Genomic DNA, 26,915 nt, shown 5'->3' on the forward strand with positions numbered 1-26,915 from the left:
GATGTGTACCTGTGACACCTGAGCCATGCTTGTTCGCAGTTGTTCCATGTCTTGGCTGTACTGCTCTCTGAGAGCCTCTATCTCCTTGTCATGGGTGGAGACCTCATCTTTTAATGCCCCCTTCAGGGCCGTCAGCTCCCTCTCTCTTTGCCTCTGAATGTCCTCCTGCTTTTGTCTCAGCACTGCAGCTTCATCCAATTCAGCTCTCAATGCCATCAATTCCTGTACACAAACAAATAATAACATTTTAAAATTACATTTTAATACCTGCTTTGGTCAGCAGACAACTGTATGAAGTACAGTTAAAGTCAGAATTATTAGCCTTCCTGAAATATTAGCCTTCCTTTTCCTCCCCAATTTGTGTTTAACACAAAGAAATTTATTTTTTAAACATAATAGTTTTAGTAACTTATTTCTTATAACTGACTTCTTTTATCTTTGCCATAACATATTTTACCAGATATTGTTCAATATACTAATATTAAGCTTAAAAGGACACATATTTTACCCCCTTTTCAAGATTTAAGATTAGTCTTTTGTGTCTCCAGAATGTGTCTATAAAGTTTTAGATCAAAACACCCATCAGATTTTATAGTATACTTTTCTGAATATGGGAAATTTGATCTGTTAGAACAGGGGTGTCAGTCGGTGTCAGTTGGAGGGCCGGTGTCCTGCATATTTTAGTTGTAACCCCAATTAAACACACCTGAACAAGCTAATCAAGCTCTTTCTGGGTATACTTGAAACTTCCAGGCAGGTTTGTTGGAGGAAGTTGGAGCTAAACTATGCAGGACACCGGCCCTCTGGGACAGAGTTTGGACACTCCTGGGTTAGAACATTGTAGCTGTTTTTGTTGCCTGTGCCTTTAACGCAAATGAGCTGGTTCTCCCCGCCCACTGTTCCCATGTGTGTTTCTGAGCCATAGACATCTCTCTGTATTGCTCTGAAGGGTACAGCCTTCACCAGCTGCCTCTCACGTAGATAAACAGCACAGTGACAGACAAGAATGAAGCACATCTCCTTTACTACAGTAAGAACTTTCCCAATGGTTATTTGATGTATTTGTTGAGGAGTTAATTCAAGCCTTTCTACAACAATGAGTCAAACACAATGTTGTTACAAAATTTTCATGCACATACACACACACATATACATATGTATAACTTCACACTGTTTTTGCTTGGCAAATGTGACAGGACACATGTTAATATACACTACTGTAAGAATATCTGTATGTTAATACAATAAAAATACCTGATTTAATGTCCACCAACTGGCATTGAAGCATTTTCTTTTATAATTGTACGGACACTATGCTGCTTTGATGATGAATTACAGTGCTTTTACTGTCTATATTACAAACATGCACTGTTTAAAAATGTTTTAAACTTATAAAACTCATTCTTGAGGTGCAGCTGATCAGAGAGCTAAACAGATCTTTATTCAGAGTTTGCGCACGTCCTGTCTTGTTGATATACTTGTATGCCTTACTATGGAGACATGTTAACACGCAGCTGTCAATTCATTTGGAAGGCGGGTAAAACTCAGTCCTATGTTACGTTGCAGTGGGCCTCAAAATGGGTAGGATTTAGATCCTATTTTAACGTCAGACAATAATATTAAAAAACAAACAAAAAAAAAAAAATCTTTTTGTCTGTGTATTACCCCAATATGACAGTGGACACACTATACCTACACACAGTTCTGTCCAAACAGCTTCTAAAAGATGATTTTCATCATTGGTGCCCTTTAAAGTGCAATTTGAAGGCTTAATCAGGTTAATTAGGCAAGTTAGATTGATTAGGCAAATCAATTAAGGGGTTTAATAATATTGACCTTAAAATGGTTTTAAAACATATCAAAACTGTTTTCTTCTAGCCTAAATAAAACAAATAACACTTTCTCCAGAAGAAAAAAAAAATAGTATAGGGAATACTGTGAACAATTCCTTGCTTTGTTAAACATTTGGGAAAATATTTGAAAAATAAAAAAAATAAAATAAAATTCACAGGAGAGCAAATAATTTTGACTTTCACATGTTTTAAAAAGATAAACATATTCAAATGATTTGATTTGTCATAAATTTGTTTATCTGTTAGTTGTGACCATTTTAGCCTTTCTCTGGGGTGTGTGTGTGTGCTTATGTTTGTGATTACCATGTGCATTGTGTCAGCTTGAGCTTTGTTTTCAGTTTCTCTCCTCAGCTCCTCCTGCAGTCCTGCCAGCTGATCCTCCAACTCTCTAACATGAGACTCTGCGTTCTCTCTGTCCATACGTAACTGAGTAAGACTGAGGAAAAAAAGCACACAACAACAACATGGGTAAACTATAATTAATGCTGCAGGTTTTATTAACTGTAGATGTCTGAATGTTTATAATGGCAAACAAATGTATTTCTTCTTACTCTGAATGTGTTTGGTGCAGTTCTGTGTTCTTCCTCCCCAGCTGTTCCTGCAGCTGGATATTTTTATCCAGACATTTCTCAAGCTCATGTTTTAAGGAGTCATCAGATCTGCTTGCCTGAAATCCGAGAGAGAATGGATTATATGACTGCATTCATAAGATTAGATATCACTTTTCTCACGTTTGCTTTCCCCTTTTAGATGCTGAAAGATGTTTAGCATATTTAAAAATAGAGATCATAATATTATTGTGCTTTTACAATTTATCCTTTACTGCTTCAAATGTCAATAACTGCTTGCAGCATTTCATGATATAATACTTCGGTTAAGGTATACTTTTTTGTCCCAAGGCGAATTTCTGCATCACAAAAAAATGACAAAAGTAGCAGTACACAATACAAAAACAAAACAAAAAAATCTAACGTATTAAAAACCTCCATATGATATAAAATGAATAAATAAAGTAAAAAAAATAAATAAATAAATAAACAAACTAACAAACAAAACAAATAAATTAATAAATAAATAAATTTATATATATATATATATATATAAATAAATTATTTAATTTAAAATAATTAAAAGAATATAAACTTGCAACAGGGGAGCCGTTTACAAATATCTAGGTTTTAAATGTACTGTAGATGCTAAAATCTCTGACTGGAAAGAACATTTCTTAGAAGTGCATAATAAACAAACTGACATCAAGTGTTTCCCTTGTTTTGCCCATTTCACACAGTCTGTGAGTGGCAGGCAGGGCCGACCATGTGGGTCAAACAGTTTTTATGTAAACAAGGCATTACCGGATTATGCTCCAATTAGTCCCAAAACACTATAATCCAAGTCCACTTCTATGACAGTATATAAAGTAGACAACAGAGCAGTCATTAGTGGATTGCTACCCATTGAGACATAATAAGCTTGAGTGTTTAATCCTGTGTAAAGATCACTATTCCAAACAATTTCTCAATAAATAAAAAGACATTTATGCTTTCAAGAGAACATTACTTAAAGTTAAATGTTTATAAGAATTAAAATACCAGCCGTTGGGATACTTTTACAATTTGTAAATTAAGAAATTATTATTTTGAATAATATTCTACATGGCACAACAATAAAAAATGGTTTCAAAATGTTAAGATTATTAGTTGTAGTAGTCGTAGTAGTAGTAGTAATTATTTTTATACAACATAACATTTATGTGTGTGAGTGTACGTATGTGTTTAATTGTATTTTTCTGAGTAAAGATCACGGCTAAGTTTACAACTGTCATGTAGCATATTATCAAAGTGTTGTTTTTTCAGGCATATTTAGAAAAAAAAAACTCACTTGAAAATATACTAAAAGTAGGGCTGGGTGATACGGCAAAAATGCAACCTCAACAATTATTTTCCATATTGAACGATAAAAATACAGCTGTTATAACATTTCTAACAAAATGCATCACAAATAAAATTGTAGTTTGTTTCAGGAGTTTGAAGCAACTTGCCAAACCATTTTTAAACCTTTTAAATACATTTTAAAGATCTCAGCTGCCCACATCATCACCAAAACTACTTCTTTTCACCATATCACCCCTGTTTTGCAAGATCTGCACTGGCTTCCAGTCCAACCCAGAATCAAATATAAAATCCTCAGGCATAAATTCAAGGCCATCCATAACCTTGCACCACCTTATTTGTCTGATCTCCTGCATATCAGCACTTATTCCCACTCCCTTAGAGTCTGAATCATTCGGTACGAGACTTTCGGTTCGGTACACATTGCAAACCAAACGATTCAGACTAATATCTATAAGATAAGAGAATAAGTACAAATAAAGCCTGCAATGCTTGCCCCGCCATCAAGCTGAAAAATGTAAAGGTCTGGATCCGAGAGAATGAAAACAATACTGACCGATTTAGTTTTAGAAACCAGCTGAGTTACAACTAATGACACATCTGATTAATGATCATGTGCTGATTGTCAATCCAGCACTTACACTTTTCGAAGAGTGGATAGAGGACTACCAGTGTTTAAAGTCTGCTATAAAAATGACTAAAGCGTTCACCGTAAAGCCGGTGGGACAGAGCTTTCAGGTAACAGTGTTTGCCCCTGAATCTAGACATTTTAAGCATGAAACGTTATTTAAACCTTCATTTAATCGTCACAATGGCTAAAAAGCATGCATTCACTATGATGAAACTAATATTACAGCTCATGAAAAGACCGTTATTGCTATTAAGATGACATATGCAAATAATAGGTTATAATATCATCTGTGCACTATCAGACAGCTCAGTGATTATTGGTAATTCAGTTCTCATTCACATCAAGCAGTGCATGCAGGCCGGTGAGCGCATGCAGATTTCTGTTTTTTGAAAGTTGTGATTAGAGTGTTAATGGTAACACTTTACAATAAGGTTCATTAGTTAATGCATTTACTAACATGAACTATTCATGAACAACACATGTACAGCATTTATTAATCATAATTGAACATTTACTAATGCTTTGTAAACATCCAAGTCCATGCTTGTTAACATTAGTTAATGCACCATGAGTTAACATTAACTAACAATGAACTACTGTATTTTCATTAACTAACGTTAACTAACATGAACAAATACAGTAGTAAATGTATTGTTCATTATTTGTTCATGTTAGTAAATGCATTAATTAACATTAACTAATGAACCTTATTGTAAAGTGTGACCGTGTTAATATATAATAGAATCTGTTAATATAAAACATGTAGTAACTGTGCTCATAATTTTTGGTTGGTGCAACTAAATTGTGTCTGGTGCGCCTAAATTTTTTTAAGTTAAGAGCATCGGTGCTACCAAGAAAAAAAGGTTCATTTCAAGACCAGTTAGACCTTAATCGGTAATGGAAATTCCGCTTTAAGAAAATGTGAAATGTAATAGAGCCCCGTTGCATTATTCCTTCATAAGCCCATTTCAGTCAAATAATTCCTGCTTTCACATCCACTAAAATGGCAGATGACAGTCAAATCAAGCAGATATGTGTTGTATGAAGAAAAGGACACTCGTCCTTCTGAAAATAAAAAAATCTTTAAAAATAGACTAAAACTGAGTTCCATATAAAAAATAAATTGTTCTTTTTTATTTGTTTAACTACTACAATATTACATTTATTTTTATAGTAAGCTTTTTGGTTGAGTACCAAAGAAGGATTTTATTTATTTTTTTTGCTGCTAAGCAAACACCAGAAGTATATCTCTATCACTGTTTAAAGTAAAAAAACAAAACAAGATCATACTTTTATGATCTTAGTTTTAATACATTTAAAAAAATTTAAATCAGAGAAATCCTCTGGCTTTTTTTTTTTTTTTTTTTGCTGTATCAAAAAAATACCGAACCGCGACACTACTGTGTCGTATCGAACCGAACAGTGATTTTTGTGAACTGTTACACCCCTACTAATAAGCATTACTTTGCTACAACAATCCTCATGTCAAATCACAAACTATTAAAAACTTCTGATTTCTTTTCAAATCTACATTTCTTTTACAAAACAATAGTCTGAACATGTTTTTATTATTATGAAAAGATTATTAGATTCTTCAAACATCCTAGATTTTCACAGCAATTGTTAAAAATGTTTCTTAGAAAACAAATTCCAATCAAATGCCAACACACAGCTCATACTATAGATTTTGAAATCTACTTTATAAATATTGGGAAAAGTAAGAAAAATAATATTTTATTCATGCCAAGCTATTGACAAAAACATGGGACCTCCTTATAAAAGCAGATTTTTAAAAATATCAACTAAACAATTTAAAATATAATTTGTACAAGTACTTAACTATGATTTTATGTCAATTTTTAATGTAAATTGCCAGTTTATATAATATAACAAAATATATATATTTTTGTTTTACAGTTGTGGACTTGCATATAATATATAACAGAAATGATGCATATTATTTGTTTTTCTTTAAAATGAGACCAAGCGTTGAAGATGAAATGAACAAAAAGTGGCATAAATGCAAATACATATCGATATAACAGAGTTTATCATTTCTGATGGTATACTATTATTGAAATTTAAATGTATTTAAGACTATTAGATTAGACTGGTAGACATTGGAGTCAGTGTTTGTTCGTAGTCAATGGAGTAGTAAACATTTTTTCCTCCTCTCACTCCTAAATGGGCTCAGCTGTTTTAAGGGAGGTGCGACTCAGTGCCAATTCATTACAGCTTAGCGAGGGATGCCAACAACTAAAATGCCATCAAACATAACGCCCATTTTAGCTGTTTCTGTCTGCGTACTGAATACTGTGCCAACTGAGCCTACTTTCCACAGCCAGACTGGAGGATTTTATCACTTGAGTAAATCACCTCTCACTACTGACACTTGTTTATGACAGCTTTTTAAAAATGGCAGGTTTATTAGCAGCTGGGTTTAGTCAAAGTCAGCTCGCTCTACGGCTGTCCTGCTAACACCCCAGGCAGCTATTTCCTAAATAGATTATAAAAGTACACTTCCTACGTACATGAATGGGGAATGATGGCAAAATCCAAAACTATCTGTCAAGATTAAGTCTCAGTAACAGATCATATAAGCAATGGAATAATTTATTTAGCTTTTTTTTTTTTATAACTTGAAGTGCGTTAAAAATATGTACTTTAGAGTAAACAAATCTCCAACAAAAAGTTGATAATATTAGGTATGTGAAAGTTTTAGTGAGGTACTCACTAACTATAAGCAATAATGTGGATAATATTAGTTGACAAATGTAATGCTCACTGGTAGTTAGTTTAGATTCTTTAAAACATTTACTAATATTATTAATATTTTATTTGAATCAAAAATCTAAATTACAAGTATTCAACTGAGATTATGGTGTTTTTCAAATAGTTAACTAAATAAAATAACATAAATAACAATATAAGTAACATAAAAAATAACAAATGCAACCTTTCTGTTACAAATTTTTACTGAATCCGTAATAAGGATATCAGCTATATTTTTTCCTTTTTCTCATGGTTACATTACATTATAATAAGCAAAACTAATATGATTAATAATGACACTTCAGCAATGATTCGAAATAACATAAAAGATCAGGACAGAAATACACTAATATTATACAGTGTAACATACCTCTCAGACTAGCAATAATTTATAGGTTGGCATGGATTTTTTTTTAATCTAGATTAATCTCAATATTAATTTAGATTAAAATTGCGCATTTGAATTCTGCCGAGGGCATTCAGAATCTGTGTGCTACCCAAATAAAAAGTCTTTAAGAACAAATTTCTCAAGCGAGGTGGCGCATTAGACCAGGGGCTCATCTCTTGTTTTGAAATTGAATAACAAACTGCTTGAGAAACTGTTCTATTCTACTATGATAATTGTTGATGAAAATAAATCTTGTTCAATAAGATGTACTTGTGTTCACGAACTGCTTCTTCAGTTTAAACATGAATTTTGAACTGTAGGCTGCACATTCATACTTGCTTTTGATGTACGTACATACAGAAAATGCTGATTAAACAGTGGTTTTCGATTACCCTATTGCGACTAAAGTCATAACTGAACTAAACAGAAATGGAATTAAGACATGTGGAGTATGCATATATTAGTGGCATTATTTACCATCATGTAGGACTTTTGGCCATATTTTCCGACAAGATTCACACACGTAGCTGTCAGTAAAGGAGCGCACACATAAACACACGCACGCACACATCGCGAAATGCAGACTTTTTTTTCTTTCCATTTGGCATGAGTTATTAAACTATATAACAATCTCACCTCACTCCTTATTTGCGTCTAATACCCCAGTTTGTCACGGGTGCATGAATGAAATCTTCATGAGTTTAAGTGAAACTGCCGAACTGCAGTTAAAGTCAGGCATCCTGCTGATTTGATTCAGAAAGGCACTTTTTTATCAGACGGCTCACCGGTCAGGTATACATCCACGCTAAAATATCAAGCTAAAAGTCATCATACCTTGTGTAGAACAAACCCAGCTCCCAAACCAACTTTAAGAAAAGATTAACGGCAATATTTTTTTATCGCAAGTCTTGCGTTAACGCAGCACGTTACCGCTGATAATGGCCCACTATTACAATAGTTACATATCAACTTAAATTTTATGCATACATCATATGATAATCTCATATAAAATGGCTAAATGTTTTTAAATTTAAGTCACCTGAAAGTCATTTACAAGTCATTGATCTCATCTTTAGCTGGTGAACTTAATATCTGCCATTGATGTGTCTTGGGTGCCTGCTTAGATAACAGTGTCTTTATCAGATGTTTACAGAACAAGCAGGAACCCAGTGTGTCTGTAGCTTTCTCTGCACAGATATGCGTCTTATTACGTGACAGAAAACCAAAGACTCTTTCAGACCGTATAGCAAATCATTCAAATCTGGTGTCTATTAAATGTATATCTGAGACTTCTGTAGTGAAAATGACTAAAACTGTTAAGTTAGCACTTTTAAACTTTTGATCACTCAATAATAAGTCACTTTTAGTCAACGATTTTATCAACACAAATTGCCTTGATTTTATGCTTTTAAATGAAACTTGGCTAGATGACAGTTGTAGCACAGCAGTTCTGAATGAAGCAGCTCCTTTAAACTTTGACTTTTTGAGTGTTTGGAGCGTTAATAGGAGAGGTGGAGGCATCGCTGCCCTGTTTAAAGATGTGTATGAATGTAAACAAGTGTCATTTGGTGACTATTTGTCATTTGAATATCTGCGTATAGCACTAAAAGGTGCTCCACGCAACTTACTGATCATTATCTACAGACCTCCAAAATATTCTCCAGCTTTTATTGATGATTTTACAGAGCTGTTATCAATAGTAACATCTGAATTTGATTATTTTAGTATTGCTGGGGATTTTAATATTCACATTGATAATCCAGAAACCAATGCTGTAAAAGAAATGATGACTGTTTTTAACACTTTGATCTGACTCAGCATGTTCAACGACCCACACACAATCGTGGACACTCCCTTGATCTACTTATAACTAAGGGTTTACACATTTCATCGACTGTTGTAAAGGATGTGGCACTATCTGATCATTTCTGTATTTTCTTTGATATATTGATCACTCCAGCTATTAAAGACAGATCTGTCTCTGTCAAAAAGAGATGCATAAATGAGAACACCAGTGAGCAGTTTATGAAGGCCATATCGCTAGCACCAAGTATATCTGCAGATTCTGTTGATTCTCTCCTTGATTTGTTTAATTCTAAAATTGAAAATGTAATAAATGACATCGCTCCTGTTAAAGTTAGGAAGAGAACTGGCAAAGAGAGAGTCCCTTGGAGAAACTCAAGAGCAGTTCAAATGAAGAAAAGACAATGCAGGAAAGCTGAGCGTATGTGGAGAAAGACGAAACTAGTAGTCCATTATAATATCTATAAAGACAGTCTTCATGCTTTTAATGTGGAACTAAAAACTGCTAGACAGACTTTCTTTTCAAACCTTATAAACAACAATGTGAATAATGCTCGCACACTCTTTGCAACAGTAGAGAGGCTCACAAACCCCCCCCCAGTCGGATTCCCAGTGAGCTACTCTCTGAAAGTAAATGTAATGAGTTTGCTCATTTCTTTACTGATAAGATCAATAATATCAGAAAGGCAATCAGCTCATCCAATCAGCCAAGTTGTGTCGATGTCAAACAAGCTCAACCACAACTTGAGAAGTCAGACATTAAGTCTGATTTCATGGCAATTAATTGTAAAATCTTAGAAGAGATCGTGCAAATTATAAAAACATCAACCTGCAGTCTTGACACGCTCCCCACATCATTCTTTAAAACGGTGTTTACTTGTTTAGAAATGGATCTCCTAAAAGTGGTAAATGCTTCTCTTCTCTCAGGGATTTTTCCAAACTCACTTAAAACTGCAGTTGTTAAACCCCTCTTGAAGAAGAGCAACCTGAAGAAGAGCACCATATTGAGCAATTACAGGCCAATCTCAAATCTCCCTTTCATTGGCAAAATCATTGAAAAAGTTGTTTTCAACCAGGTCAACAAGTTCTTAAACTTCAGGGGGTGTTTAGACAATTTTCAATCTGGTTTCAGAGCACATCACAGTACAGAGAGCGCTCTTATAAAGATAATCAACGATATACGTCTAAATACAGATTCAGGTAAAATAACAGTGTTGGTACTGCTCGATCTCAGTGCTGCATTTGACACTGTCGATCACATCATACTTCTGGATAGGCTGGAAAACTGGGTTGGGCTGTCTGAGACAGTCCTCAAATGGTTCAGATCTTACCTTGAAGGGAGAGGTTACTATGTCAGTTTAGGTGATCATAGGTCGAGGTGGACACCCATGACATGTGGAGTCCCACAAGGCTCGATTCTGGCACCTCTCCTGTTCAACCTTTACATGCTCCCTCTGAGCCAAAAAATGAGAAAGAACCAAATCTCCTACCACAGCTATGCTGATGACACTCAGATCTACCTAGCCTTACTGCCCAATGACTACAGCCCCATTGACACCCTCTGCCAGTGCATTGATAAAATTAACAGTTAGATGTGCCAAAATTTTCTTCAGTAAAAACAAAGAGAAAACTAAAGTCATTGCGTTTGGGAACAGAGATGAGGTTCTCAAGGTGAATGCGTACCTTGGCTCTAAAGGTCAAACGACAAAAAATAAGGTCAAGAATCTTGGTGTGACTCTGGAGTCAGATCTGAGTATCAACAGTCATGTCAAAGCAGTCAGTAAATCAGCATACTATCATCTCAAAAATATTGCAAGAATCAGATGCTTTGTTTCCAGTGAAGACTTAAGAGAAACTTGTTCATGCTTTTATCAGCAGCAGGGTGGATTACTGTAACGGCCTCCTCACTGGCCTTCCCAAAAAGACAGTCAGACACTTGCAGCTCATCCAGAATGCTGCAGCCAGAATTCTGACCAGAAGCAGGAAATCAGAGCACATCACACCTGTCCTCAGGTCTTTACACTGGCTGCCAGTTACATTCAGTCCTGCTTCTATGTGTTTTCCCCACCTGATCTCTCCTGCTATTCAGTCTGTTTACCTGCTGCCTGCTAAGAACAGGTTTTTTCTCGATGTACTGTCCCCGCTGAATTAAGAGAGAAGAGCCGAACTCTCTCTCTCTCTCTTTGCTTAAGTGTCATTCACCACAACGGTGCTAAGTGAAATGAAGCTCTTTGCAATAATAATAAAATTATAAAGAAATCATGAACAAAAAGTGCATTGTTGCCTTGGTAATGGAAGCATAATGTAGACAGAAGTAATCAATAATTTAAAAGTGCTTAATTATTACGATGTGTTGACATGATTATTGTCTGCATTATTGGTGGAGACTTGAGTCAATATGTAAAATAGAAAAAGGGAAAATTTAAGCTTTTTCTTTTATTTTCTTAAGCATTTTGTTTGAACATACAATTTTCAAAATCCCCTACTTTTATTTGATTATTGCAAGAACATGAAAATCTAAAGTCATATGTGAGAAGCATTGTCAGGTGTTTGTTACCCATTATATATGTTTATTGTTCTTTGAATTGTTCTGTAGGCAGTTTTTTCTAAGCATAGCACAAACCGTACTGTACCGAAATTGTGACCCTAAAACTGTGACACATACCAAGCCGTGAGTAAACTGAACTGCTGCACCCCTAGTATCAAAGTGTTAATGTGTGTAAATGTAATTATAAAAAGTACCTTAAGTCCTTGAATTTTATTACAGATGACTCGAGCTTTGCGCTTAATGGCAACATCTCCCTCTGTACTCCTAAACAAAATAAATCAACATATTACAAAAATATATTACTATAGACATTCAGTCTTTAAATATTACTGTTATGCATCAGAATAAAAGTTTACCCCTGACGGAGAGCATCATAGATTATCTGCTGGATCTGGTCTTCAGGTGAGAACTCTGACCCTGAACTTTGACCCTGGTCCATCAAGAGGTCTGGAGTGACCTAAATAGAAATAACAACATATTAAATCAATAAACACAAGTCACAAGGAATAAAAGTTCAGTTGCTTCAAAACATCTCGGTAGCCTTTTTTAACAACTGATACGTCTGAGTAGTAACAAAAGTGTGCATTCTGTCATCTGAGACCATCAAGCTAAATCAAGCTAAATGACATTCAATGCCAGAGAGAACAGAGTATCGGGTTGATGAATTGCTTTACTGTATCCAACTCTGTTTACACTGTTCCGAATGCCTTTCGAGGCATCAGACATGCACTTTTCGCTTTATAAAGTTAGATCTTTTTTTTTTCTGCCTAAATTTGCATAAATTCCTGTCAGAGAAAAATATGCCAAACAAACGAGTGAAGAGATTTTTTTTTCAAAATACTGTCACCATTTATTTCAAATGCAGAAGATATACAGTGGGTGCCTAAACTGAAAGAGTTCACCTAAAACCTTCAAAAACAACATTTAAAAATGTATCCACATGAATAATGAGTTTAATGCAAGTCTTCTGAAGTAACATGATCACTTTATAAAATAAGAGATTCACCCAAAAGATAAAAATGTACTTACTATTTACTCTCCCTCAATTGGCATACTAAATCTCCTTTTCAGTTTAACAGAAACAAATATATTTCGAGTAATGTTAGAAACATGTAACCATTGACTCCCATAGTTGGAAAAAACAAATATTATGAAAGTCAATAATAACATATTTCCAAAATTTGAAACAACTTTTGTGTTCAACAGAAAAAAATTAACTCAAACAGGTTTGTGACAGGTGAAGGTTGAGGAAATGAATACAGAATTTTCAGTTTTGATTGAACTACATTTTTAAGGCTTTAAGAACATAATTAGGTCTCAACCATGTGAACTAGACATGTAACAAACCTCACTGGTTCTTGTGGATGCTCAAACGTTCCACATAAAACACAAAAATGAACCTCATTGGTTCTTAAGTGACTAAAAGGAAATTTTTTAAACATTGTTCTATGTAAATAAAAGTTTAAACTTACTCTGTTCATCAAACAAAATGGTTGTCTCTCACCATTAGGGTTGCACGATATTGGACAAATCTAACATTGCGATATTTAGTTTTTCTGCGATATATATTGCGAAATGATTACAACTTCACCAGATGCCATGAATAACTTTGTTTAGAAAGAAATCATTCATTTAGATTGACTAGGGTGATTTTGTAAGGGTGTGAATCAAGTATAAAAAATAATTAACAAATAGTAAGCAAAAATAATTAAAATAAAAAGTACACTAATTAATAATAAACAGCTAAAATAAGTATTCAGGTACAAAAATTGAACAATTAAAGTCAGATGTGTAACAACACTGTATAGTCATCAAGGTATTAATATTTTAGTCAAATTATTCTTCATTAAGGTTTACTTTTTGCCCCCGAAATCTCTTGAAATGCCTTTAAAATGCATGCCAATGATGAACTTTCACTCTGTTATGGTTATATTTTGGTGGTGCTGATCAATAATTAACCCAACTGAACATTGCATATCCTGCGATGGGACCATTGCGGACACACACATTGCGATATCGATGCTGAAACAATATATTGTGCAGCCCTACTCCTCAGACAACTTTGAACTCCTCAGATAAACCTTTCATATGGATTTATTTTCCATCTTCAGTTTTTCAGACAACACTTTCAAGGGAGGGACAAAAACTACAAGATGTAGGAATAAAGTCAGCAAGCAAGCAAGTAATTAAAATTTATATTCTCAAGATAAATTCATTTTTTACAAATTTTTCAAACAGATTATTCGGATGGCCATGGCTAATAAACATTATAGAAGTAGTTGGAAATGGAGAAAGCTGTGATGTAATTCTATTAAATCAAAGAGATTTGCAGGCCAAAAGGGGAGGGAAAGCACTTACATGTCCATCAGATGAAACAGAGGGAGTGACTGCTGTAACTTTTGCAATAGAACCGGATCCACGACCCAGGCTGCTGTAAGCAGAAGCAGGTGACGAAGATGATGGTGAAGAGTATGTTTTAGGAATGAGAGATGGAGCAGGTAAAGGTGAAGTTGAAGTGGGTCTGTCGTCTGCATTTGGAACAGGATAGCGCCCCCTGGTGGTGGTTGCAGAGTTATCCACCTGTGAAGAGCTCCCGTCGAACCTGTTGACAAGTCTTTGGACAGGGGTCTGACGGGTGGAGCTAGGGGCTGATTGGATCTGAGTGTGCTGGTTGTGCAGTGCTATTTCGATGGATTCGGATGAGGTGTGGTGACTGCCTCCACCTCTCCCTCTCCCCAAAGTGCCATTCAGCCCTGTCTGGTAGGAGCCTCCCCACTGATTTCTCTCCATCCTTTCTCTGGGTCGCTCCCTTTCAGATCCCATACCAATACCTCCATCCAGGTTGCCATAGCTTCCAGAACGTCCATCTCCAAGTGGACGTCGGAGCTGATCTGTGAAGTCTTCAGGACTGTTTTCTCTGTCCAACAATGAGCCATGAGACTGAGCCCTACGGATAGGGATGTTGTCTCCAGATGAGAAATATGGCCCCTGGATTACACCATCCTCTCTCCTCCTAACACACAGAGAATACAAACAAATCAATTACACATTTTTACCAATTCGAATCGGGATACTTCATTTACTTACTGGGGACTTTCATTACCTTAAAACTTTATGATCTAAATGGGCACTAAAGATTTGATGTACTTTATATAACTGCTGAGATATTAAGATGGTACGGTCAGGATTTGATGTATTATAAACAATATGGAAGCATGGGTCCATCATGCCCTGTCAACAGTTTATGCTGGAGCTGAAATGGTGTGGGGGAGATTTTCTTGGCACACTATGGGACTCTTAGTACAAACAGAGCTTTGTTTAAATGCCACAGCTAACCTAAATATTGTTGAACACTGTTTGACCACAGCGTAACCATCTTGTGATAGCTATTTCCAGCAGGATAAACCATTATGTCACAAAGCTTCAAATCTCAAAGCTCAAACTAGGTCTAAGTGAACATGACAGTGAGTTCACTACAGTTTCTAGATCTCAATACAGTAGAGCTCCTCTGGGATTTGGTGGAAGAGGATATTTGAATCATGCATGTGCAGCCACCAAATATGCCGCAGCTTCATGTTATCATGTCAGTAATGGAACTAAATCTTTGAGGAATGTATCCAGCTTTTTGTTGGATTAACGTCACAAGGAGTCATAAACATTCTCTAATGAAACATTTCGATAATCGTGAACATTTGACGTGTTAAATTTGCTAAAACTACTAACATTGTAAACATTCAACTACTTAGTGAAGGGTGACATATAAAATATATTCATAAAACCTAGATTCATATTAGTATTGTATGCACAAGTTTAGAGGTAAGCACAATATTGTACACCAAATCACAAATAATTGATCATTTTAATGTCTAAACACTAACAGTATATCATCAGTTTCTGATATACACTTTCCTACATTCAATTCAATTCACCTTTATTTGTATAGTGCTTTTTACAATGTAGACTGTGTCAAAGCAGCATCACATAAAAGATCATAGTAAATTGAAATAGTGTAGTTCAGTTTTAAAAGTTTAAGTTCAGTTCAGTTTGTATCCAGAACAGCTGTGGATAGCATAAGACTGATTCCTGTGAGACTCCAGGGATAGACGAGTCATTCCTGAAGTCCAACGTTCTCCAGTGGCTAGACCTCAGCTCTGCACAAGAAGTTTGGTCAGAGGAGAAATGGTCATGCCCATCTGAGCGTGGTTTCTCTCAAGGTATTTTTTATCCTTCACTTTCGCCCATTGGCTTGCATGGTTCAGGACTTGTAGAGCTGTGCATCGATGGAATTGCTCTTCAGTGCTCGGACTCTCAGGGGTGAATATTAAAACAAATTGAACTTATCTAAACTGAACTAAACCAAACTTCAATTCTAAAAACTGGACTGACAGTTTCTATTCACTATAATCTTTATGTGCAGCTGCTTTGACACAATCTACATTGTAAAAGCGCTATGTAAACAGATCAATTTAATTAAGTTAAATAAGTTATAAGTATATAATAAGTATTCTATGTTTTTGTAGCATACAACAAAATAATATTTAAACGAGACAACAAAGGTGACTTTAAAATAAAGGTTCTTTATTTATATCAGTGGTTAAAAACTATGAATTTCCTGAAAAACCTTCATATCTGTATCTAAGAAATAAAAAAGAAATAGCGCATTATTCGTTATCTAGGTATCTGAAGGGAAAACCCTGTGCATTTTCCCCCTTAAGACCCGCATGGTAGCCTTGTGGCAGTGCAGGGGGAGAGACAGTAAGAAAAGAGGAATAACAGCTGACAGAAAGTACTTCCAGGTAAGCACTGTGAACTACTTCAGTACATTTATTTTACTTTTAGATGTTTTGGCAATATGTTGTAATGTCACGTTGGTCAGCCATCCATGTTACACAGTTTAGGCTATATCCGAGGGGAAAGACAGGTTAGCTCAATGCTCTAAGGCTAACGTTAGCTATGGCATTATTTAATTTAGTTGTGCTTTTGCAGTGTAAAAATAATATATTTTTTTCTCATAATGGGGCAACACACTCATACACTACGGACAATTTAGCCTACCCAATACACCTGTGCCGCATGTCTTTGGACTGTGGGGGAAACCGGAGCACCCGGAGGAAACCCACGCGAACACAGGGAGAACATGCAAACTCCATATAGAAACGCCAACTGACCCAGCCGATGCTCGAACCAGCGACCTTCTTGCTGTAAGGCGACAGCACTACCTACTGCACCACTGTGTCGCCCGTACAGGTAAATTGAAGAAGCAAAATTTTGTCCATAGTGTACGTGTGTGAATTAGTGTGTATGGGTGTTTACCCAGTGATGGGTTGCAGCTGGAAGGGGTTGATTTTTGTGATCTCCTGATTGCAACAGAGCAATACTAGGAAATCTCTGTAAACTGAGATGGCATTTCATGCCGTTCAGTCTTATAATCTTAAAATGTGAGCAAAATCACCTGTCTGTCATCACTTTACACATTACCGTTAGAGAATCATTTAAATACTAGTTGAGTTAGTAACGATTTTCTGCTGACATCAGCTGCAGAGGTGATTGAATAGCGGAGACTCTCCGTGTTTGATTTCTTTTTGATACATACGATTATGCAGTCGAACTGTTGTATAAACGCAATATCACACTCGTAGCAGTACGATGAGGCTTTATATCGTCACTGGTGGGAGACTAAACATGCCTCCCACCAGTGCCGATATACAGCCACATCGCACTGCTACGAGTGTGACATTGCTCATATACAAAATTCCCGCAAAATATTGTTGGACAATATGTCGTCTTCATCGACACTAAAATGGCGGAAACTACCATTAAATCTAATGTTACAGGGCTATGTGAGCACACTTATTCTAAAATAATTATATTTTATGGACCTCCGGGTATTCTTTGACCACTCAAAGGACTTCTCATGGATAAACTGTTTGCCGCCATCGGTTTCCTCAAATGGTTTGAGTTATCTTATCGGGTACAGTATGCAGACATAAAACAATATATTACTTAGAGCAAATCTGAACTGTGTGATTGACAATGCAAACTGCATTACGGCAAAGCTGTATCATTTAGCAGATGCTTTTATTTATATATTTTATCAATTTATTTACATTTAAACAGTAAATTAACAAAGTGAATGATAGAGCCAATCTCAAATAACCAATTCTTTTACTGCAAAATGTTTTAGGACAGCTCTTTTTTAAGACCTGTTCAAATGACAGCATTATACTATTAAAACATTGGACAATACCTAGGCAGGCTGCTGTAGGCAGGTGGTTGGGTTCTCAACTGCACTCCATATGAATCTCCTTTCTCTCCCTCTTTCAGTACGACGTAGGGCTGTCCACCAATGCCCTGCACTCTCACTGCCACTCCATAGCGAGACGGCTGCTTTTTAGGTCCCTCTTTCCGGGGCTGCCCACTCACACCCCCTCCGGTGTCTTGCAGGTCATTTATAAATCGAATCTGTACACCATAGTCCACAGGGGTTTTCCTACCGGAGACAGGAGCAGACATCCTAGAAAAAGAGAGACAAGCATCAAGAAAATGTCAAAGTATATTTTTCCAATGGCGTGTGGCTTGTGTGTTCAGTGACCTCAAACAGATGAAACACTCCTCTCAGGCTCCACAACTGTTTCCCTCAATTTCAGAGTTGCATTCAATAAAACTGGAGCAAACCAAAGCACTCTGAGATAAAAATCGCAAGAAGAAACTGAAGTAAAAGTACAAAATGAAATGGTCTTTTTCCATCACAACCCTGCACATCCTTTGGTTCACACCGGCCCTGTCAGAAGCACCATAGAGTCCCTCAGATCACAGTCCACTGCACAACCTGATCTCAAGTCACTTTGCCATCTGCGGACGCTCCTCTCTTCTTCCCTAAAAAAAGCACTTCAGCAAGGATACCACGGTGAATTCCCTTTTCTTATTGGTGGTTCTTGCCTCAGGATTGGGGGCAGTGTCCTACTTTACTTTTTTTGAGCGTATTATTTATGCATGTATAGAATGTAATGGGGGTTTCTTTTGGTTAGTGTTCATTTATAAAAAACTATTATTTGCCAATTCTGATGGTATTCTGATATATGCCACAGCCTCAAATATTAGAACTTCTGTTATTAAAATAAATCACAGTTATGATCATATTTAACCAAAAATCTAAATTATATGCATTAAGGTATACTAGCTAGTAGGGCTGTGCGTTTAATCAGAATCAAATCGCAATTATAACGTTGCAATTAGCTAAATAAGAGCAATGAGAGCAAGAGGCAGTGATATGAAATATATTTGTATTATTCAATTTCCCCTGCCCAGCGCAAATGCATTACTGCCATGTGTGTGATAGTCTTACTAGCCAATTAAGTGAACAGACTTTTCTATAAATGTTATGTTTAGGGTTTTTTCACCTTTAATTGGGATAAGATAGTGGAGGTTACAGACAGGAAAGTATTGGGAGCAGAAAGAGGGGAAGGGTTGGCAAAGAACCTCAAGCAGAGAATCAAACTCAGGTCGCTGTGAGCACCATGGTGTTATATGTCAGTGCACTTAAACTCTAGGCTATTGACGCCGACAAGCAAGCACACTTTTATTCTGCCCAATCAGAATGGCACAACCGAATTATGCGGACTATTATTATTACTGCCCACAATAAAAAAAATAAATAAATAAAAAAAAAAACTAGACTAATTAATACCAAAAAAAAAAGGACATCAGTAATGTGGGAATATTTTGGTTTCAAAGTCACAGACACTGAACCAAAACAGGTAATTTGTAAAAGCTGTCAGACGTACAACAATCAGCACTTAAAAAAGCTACACAGGCACCATATGAGTCAGAGTTGTTTCAGCCATGTTAGTTTGCTGATTGTTCTGTATTTTTATAATTATTATTTTGTTTTTTGTTTTAAATAAACAAAATGATAATGTTTATAATAAGCTACACCATCTCCTCTAGTTCAACTTTACATAAAGGTATAGTCATTTTATTTGTTTACTGAGAAACTTAATGTTTTATTTATGAATATTTAAAAATAAATTTGAATAAACGTGCAAGTACTTTAATATCTTTTTAGTCATCTGTTTTTAACTAACACTCACTGCATTTTAGCAGTAAGAAGCTATGATACAGATTATTGAGATGAAGTCTGACCACAAAATTAAATCGCAAATCAAAAAAAAATTGCAATATCTGTGAAAAAAATAAAATAAAATAAAATCACATATAGATATTTACCCTATATCAAATAGCCCTAACTAGTTTATTGCTGCAACACTAAGACACAATGTATCTTATCAAAATTAAGAAATTAATAACTATCAGTCTGACTTATCTGATTATTTTTGGCTACATGAATGTCCTTAAAAATGAAAATGCTTGTTATATTGGAGTATGCAAGACATTTGCATAAAATATCTAATAACAGTAGACCAATGTGCATTCTGTTAAAGGGATAGTTCAACTTTTATTTGTTCCAAAGCTGTTTTACTTTCATTCTTGTGTTGAACAAAAGCTTGAAATCTGTAATCATTGGAAGTAAATGGTTACAAGTTTTCTTCAAAATATCTTATTTTGTGTTCAATAAATAAAAAAAGAATAAAGAAACTTATAAAAGTTTGAAACTACTTGAAGCAAATATAAAGTACACTTTTTTTTAGGGTAGACTTTGTCTTAACGTGTACCAACATCATCGTTTCAACTAAAAGAGGAATCTGCTTTTTTAACCAGCAACATGTCATTACATCCCCTGTCAATGGTGTCATGTCTGGCTTCCCATTTCATGTTAGTTTTACGTCCACAAAACACAATTGTTCATTCAGTAAAATTGCAGACATAGAAATTGCAGTATCTGCCAAGCCACTTATTGATTATTGTTTGCTGTGGGTTACGTCACCAAAACAAACTCAAAAAATTGAAGACAAATGGCCCCTGAAAATTAGAGACCAGAGAAACAAATTAATGTAACACTTTACAATTTGGTTCATTAGTTATTGCATTTACTAATATGAACTAATCATAATCAACACTTGTACAGCATTTATTAATGATAATTGAACATTTACTAATGCATTATTAACATCCAAGTCCATGCTTGTTAACATTAGTTAATGCAACATGAGTTAACATGAACTAACAAACAACTCTATTTTCATTAACTAACGTTTATTAACATGAATAAATACTGTAGTAAATGTATAGTTCAATGTTTGTTCATGTTAGTAAATGCATTACTTAACATTAACTAATGAACCTTATTGTAAAGTGTGACCCAAATGAAAAATCAATATTCACATTTCCAAGGAGAGAGATCGTGACTCAATTTAACAAGAGAGGGACACCTGAATGGTCCTGAATGTGTCACATTAGACAAGTGACAACTATTTGAATGTTTTTGTATGATACATCTAATATAGTGCATAGTTTTGATCTCTTCTGATTCTGACAAATTTCCATTGGTTGTGGTGATGAATACAGCAACTGCCATGATTCTCCACTGAAAGTGAACACCTTGGTGATTAAATAAGAAAGATCTTACAGGTAAATTTACATACTGTACTCTGTCAAAATCTGTCAGACTTCAGTTTCATTCAAACCACATTTAATTGTGAAAATTGGACGTTACACTTTAAAAATAAGTTGTGTGTTCAGAGGAGAAACTACACTACCTGACAAGTCTTGGTCTAAGTTTTATAAACAACAAACAATAACTTGAATGATCAGATATGACTGAAATCACTTTATAATAAAGCCATCTGGAATGGCAAAGAAAGCGTTCTTGCAGGACTTCCAGAGTTCATGTCAATGTCTTCTCCATTTTACCCTAGACATGCTCAATAATGTTCTATCTGGTGACTGTTCTGGCCAATCCTGGAGCATTTTGACCTTCTTTGCTTTCAATAACTTTGATGTGGAGGCTGAAGTATGAGAAGCAACATACTGAATGTAACCCCAAACCATGATTTTCCCTTCACCAAACTTGACTGATATCTGTGAGAATTTTGGGTCTATGCAGGTTCCAATAGGTCTTCTGCAGTATTTGTGATGATTAGGATGAAAGTAAAACAGATGATTCATCAAAAGGTTCCTTCTCCCACTTTTCCAAATGATCAACTAAGTTAAGTTATTATTTGTTGCTCTTACAACTGCGATTGACGACAAGACTTTTGTCAGGTAGTGTAGTTATTAAAAGGTTACGAGAACATTTCCACTTGTGGATCCATCAGTATAAATCAACAACAATAAAGTAAATGAGGTCGATTCCATTTGATCTTCAACAACCTTGTAGACAACGCTACTCTGTCTTGAAAAGTCTCTAGCCTGCTATTCTCTAAAGGAGAATCTGAATGGGATTTTTTTTACTAGAACTCTACTACTGTTGTGCTCTACTGAGATACAGGCAGACGGTCCAGTGTAGCGGCATTGAATTACACACACTCACACTACTCCATGCTGCCTGTTACCTCTGACTCCTGGCACATAAGACCCAATGGCCTCCATTATTCATTAACCTGAACAACCACACACACACAGACACACACACAGACACACACACAGACACACACACACTATTGACTTCATAAACTAATTCCACATTTCTTTAGATTTCCTGACAAAAAAAATTGAACATGCTACTTTTTTTAACAAAAGCCAGGCCTTAATGTGACGTAATGGAGAAGACACTGAAGGTGTGGCTGCTGTGATAGAATGAAAGTATCGTATAGGGAAAATATTTAAGGGTGTGACAGGAACAAAGTGCATTCCTAGACATTGGTACGTCACTTTATAATTACTCACTCTTTTTCTTTCACTCTCAAACTCTTTACCTTCTTCCATACCAAAACTACAGTGCTGCAATACACTGACTAAACAGTCTGCAAACACATTCAGTCAGATCACTGCTCCTCCTACAATCATGTGTGGAAACTGATTTTGGTTTTAGTTTAGTTTAAGATTAACAGTTGAAGTGTTTATTAAAAGCTTACATTTTTTATTACTTTTATATTTTCTGTTGTCATTTTAAAATATAGGTAAAGTTAAAAAATGTTGTGTTTATACCATTATTATTATTTCAAAAAGTGTGTGTGTGTGTGTGTGTGTGTGTGTGTGTGTGTGTGTGTGTGTGTGTGTGTGTGTGTGTGTGTGTGTGTGTGTGTGTGTGTGTGTATATATATATATATATATATATATATATATATATATATATATATATATATATATATATATATATATATATATATATATATATATATAAACTAATTCAATTTTAAATGAAAAAGAACAGCTTTTCACCAACTCAAAACAAAAAATAAAAATGTTGATGTTTATTTTATTTAAATAAACAAAAATGAAGTTTTTTAATTAATTAACCATAATTATTTTATAATTATTTAACTATTACAAGCTGTGTGCAAGAAAGACAGAGACAAATGAATAAAGATAAAATTTATTAAAACACATGGTAACTCATCAGGATCGTTCCACTTTCTTAACTACCATATAAAAATAAAAATAAAATTAATTTAATTTAGTAGTTTTGGCTGTGTTGTTATTGTATCCTTGTAATCCTTGTATCCATTTGTTCAGTAAACTATGTTATCTGAAATGTCCAGGTTTTAACAACAACAACAATAAAAATCATATAATAATAATAATAATATAATTTTTATATAGCGCTAGGGCTAGGCGATTTGCCCTACAGCAAATTAAAATCTCAATTAACTAAATATTTGAACTCTATTACGATTAATGAATAATTATTTTTATCTGTTTATTTTATTTATTTATTACTCATAGATCACTGACAAGTTATTTACAGTAAATATGCTCACATATTGCAAGTGAGAGATGTTTGAATGAAGGGTGCATTATTGATTTTAGAATAATTAAAGGAAACATACATTCTACAATCTATGATTATTTATTGAACATCAACGTTGAACAACTTAAATTGAAACACGCATTGCCTAAACTGAACAGTCACTTTTTTATACAAAAAAGTTCAAATAAATAAGTTGCACTTTTGGAAACAAAATAAACGATTGTTTATGTTTTTCATAGTCGCGGGATCCTGCGACTCCACATGGGAAGTCAGTGTTCAATGCTAAGGATTTTTTCTAATGGCCCAATTGGGCTAGTGGTTCCTGCCAATATTTTCACTGGCCCTACCCAAAACAAAACAAAAAAAAGAAAGTTAATAGCTATTTCTTAGCCACATATTTTAAATAATGTGTGAAATAAAATGAATCTAGAATTTGATAATGATAATAAATGTATAATGAGCAAAATTCAAAATGTTATGCAGACAAAAATAACAGTATGGAAAATGTACAGGTATTTTTTTGCAAAACCAAAAGTTGGCTCACCTGCCAAACTGATGGCAAGCTGTGCTAAACATCACTTCAGTTTTGCCCGTCGTGTTGTAACTGCGTAAATGTCTGCTTCCAAGATGTTAGAAACAGACATTTTCTTTTAGCCTCATAATTTGATGTTACTGTACTGTCGCTGTACAAAGCAATATGGTGTTTACAGCATCACAAAGTAGATAGCATTTAAAGGCTTGAAAGCACAAATTGTTTCTTGGCTTTTGTTTTTTTTTTTTTTTTTTTTGCATGCGACTGAGAAATAGTTGCAGGCAAATTAAATTTCCGAAATTAAACTTATCGGGCCAGTGGTAATTAGGGTTGCTCGATTTTGGGAAAAATCATAATCACAATTATTTTTGTCATAATTGTAATCAAGATTATTCAAAACAATTATCAGTTTACGTCAGAATTATTCGCACTTCTGTGATTTTTTTTTTTTATAAATATTTCCCAAACGATGTTTAACAGAGCAAAGAATTTTAATAGTATTTCCTCTGATATTTTTTCTTTTGGAGAAAGTGTTATTTGTTTTATTTTGGCTAGAATAAAAGCAGTTTTAAATATTTTGAAACCTATTTTAAGGTCAATAATATTAGCCCCCTTAGGAATATATTTTTGATTGTCTGCAGAAGAAACTACTGTTATACAATAACTTGCCTAATTACCCTAGTTAAGCTTTTGAATCGCACTTTGAATCTGAATGCTTGTATTCTGAAAAATATCTAGTAAAATATTGTGCTGCCATTATAACAAAGATAAAAATGAAAAAAAAAAAATCATTCTTTCCATTAAATAGAAATTGGGGAGGAAAAGGATTGCTAATATTCAGGAGGGCTAATAATTCTGACTTCAACTGCATATATACAGTTTATTTCCACTCTGCAAAGGAAAGAGAAATAAATACAACAGAATAAAACTATGAAACAAACTGTGCTTTAAGCATCTTCACTTTAAGAAAAAAAACTTTGACTACAGCAGTCCTTCAGTCAAGAGCAGTGAGAGATTTTCTCCTTTTGTTGTTTGATTAATAATAAAAACAGGCGGCAGCAGGAATATCGCACGGTGTCACTTTAATGGTTTCTCTTTCACATGACTTTTGATTTTCAACTCGTTTGTTTATTACACAAATGAGGTTTAATATGAATAATCAATAAAAAAAAAAACGCTGCGTTTTGACACCAATTTGACCATTAAAGCGCTCACATTAAGATGACTTTAGATGTGTGCGCTGAGCTCGTCTCAGTGTGTGAATGAGACTGAATGCTGACTAGACTAAAAGCGTCTTTCGCGCTTTTAAGAGCAACATATGTGTAAAACTGGAAAGGGGGCGGAATATGATGCAATAATCGTTTATCTCGATTACTGGTTTTTCATAATCATTAGAAGCCAAAATCGAAATCGGATTTTCGATTAATTGCACAGCCCTAATAGCGATCCTGTCTACTGTTGGCCCCATCAGGCAGTCTTTATTGTTGAGCCCTGGAAGTAGGAAAAAGAGAAACTAATTTTAAAAAAATTGCCTGAAAAATTTTGATCGATTATATGTTCTGAATGTCGATTTCAATTATTTTTCGATTAATCACCCAGTCCTATTTAGCGGCTTTAAAAGTAGCATCTCATGGCACTTTACAGATAAAAAAATGTCCACCAGTAAAAGATACAAAGCTGAATGCAAACACAATGTACTAATAAAAATAAATCAATTAATAATAATAGTAATAGATCTAAAAATCATATAAAAGTCTATCCTAAAACAAAATCTATCCTAAAAAGTGAGTTTTAAGAGATTATTTAAAAAGACTTAGGGATTCTGCATTGCTAAAGAGACAGTAAAAAGTTTCACAATTTACAGGTGAACAGAATGCCCGGCCTCCCACTGATTTTAGCCACATTGAGCAGTTAAACAACCAGCATCAGATGAGCATAATGTATGTCTAGGAGTGTATGAGATTAAAAGCTCACACTGTAAAAAAAATCTGTAAAATAACAGTTAAATGACTGTATATTTTAACAGATTTTTTCCGTATACACGTATTACGGGTGTTTTTCCGTTTATATACATTTTCGAATTGCATTGTGGGAAGGGGATCGCAGCTCAGACAGCGTTTGATGGACATCGGGACATATTTCTTCCTCTGTTTTTTCCCTGGTGAGTACGATTAATAAAACATATAACAATATTTTAGTTAAAAGACTGCTTTATTACCTTTTTATCGTTATTTAAAATGATTTTGTCTTGTATGAAGTGCCCATGGAAAGTACAGCAGTGAATTACGTTTAATATTGTTAATAAGATCAGACTTTATTTCATTAAGATCAAACTGAGCTATGAGTGGTTAAATGTAATTTAAACAAGCATTTACCTAATGATTTTTTATCTTTTTATGCGTTTTCCTCATCAGTAAATATGGTATCTGTTCATTTACAGTTGTTTGTCCGTATTTTTCTAAACTGCCGTGCGCGGGAAGTGACGTGACGTCCCAATCACCCGCTCACTCCCTCTGCACCTGCGTGAGTCTGACTGGATTAACGGTAAACGTCAGCTTGTCTGTGAGAGTGTGAAAGGTATGTTAATTATTTAATAGAAATATAAATGTTTTCTTTGTACAGTGCATTGAACAAGGGATAGCATTCAAAGTTTGTGACACTGTTTGGTTGATATACGTTACCTTTAATGA

At 34.8% G+C, this 26,915-nt stretch overlaps 1 protein-coding gene and 1 long non-coding RNA gene across 19 annotated transcripts in view; one reads left to right on the top strand and one right to left on the bottom strand.

The window, feature by feature from the left end:
- Positions 1 to 26,915, top strand: part of LOC101883647 (uncharacterized) — a 713,507-nt gene that overhangs the window by 679,650 nt on the left and 6,942 nt on the right. For 5 of the 7 annotated variants that reach the window (XR_015945017.1, XR_015511346.1, XR_015511347.1 and 2 more), the window contains exons 1-2: positions 26,309 to 26,386; positions 26,666 to 26,802. This is a non-coding gene — a long non-coding RNA (uncharacterized LOC101883647). Of the gene's footprint in view, positions 1 to 26,194; positions 26,387 to 26,665; positions 26,803 to 26,915 lie in introns of those variants that run through there. The other 2 variants (XR_015511341.1, XR_015511343.1) reach the window with 1 other exon arrangement.
- The window catches only part of cgna (cingulin a), a 78,972-nt gene that overhangs the window by 25,913 nt on the left and 26,144 nt on the right, over positions 1 to 26,915 (bottom strand). For all 12 annotated transcript variants that reach the window (XR_015511316.1, XR_015511315.1, XR_015511314.1 and 9 more), the window contains 7 exons: positions 18,132 to 18,398; positions 14,243 to 14,897; positions 12,241 to 12,341; positions 12,079 to 12,148; positions 2,405 to 2,520; positions 2,157 to 2,289; positions 10 to 222 (listed from right to left, as the gene is read on the bottom strand). Coding sequence is in view for 2 of the 12 variants with exons in the window: in XM_087286912.1 (XP_087143038.1) it covers positions 10 to 222; positions 2,157 to 2,289; positions 2,405 to 2,520; positions 12,079 to 12,148; positions 12,241 to 12,341; positions 14,243 to 14,897; positions 18,132 to 18,397 (1,554 nt within the window). In the remaining 10 variants the exon portion in view is untranslated. The remainder of the gene's footprint in view (positions 1 to 9; positions 223 to 2,156; positions 2,290 to 2,404; positions 2,521 to 12,078; positions 12,149 to 12,240; positions 12,342 to 14,242; positions 14,898 to 18,131; positions 18,399 to 26,915) is intronic.

This window comes from Danio rerio, chromosome 16 (genome assembly GCF_052040795.2).
Source record: "Danio rerio strain M-AB ecotype USA chromosome 16, GRCz13ab, whole genome shotgun sequence".
Classification (NCBI taxonomy): domain Eukaryota; kingdom Metazoa; phylum Chordata; class Actinopteri; order Cypriniformes; family Danionidae; genus Danio; species Danio rerio.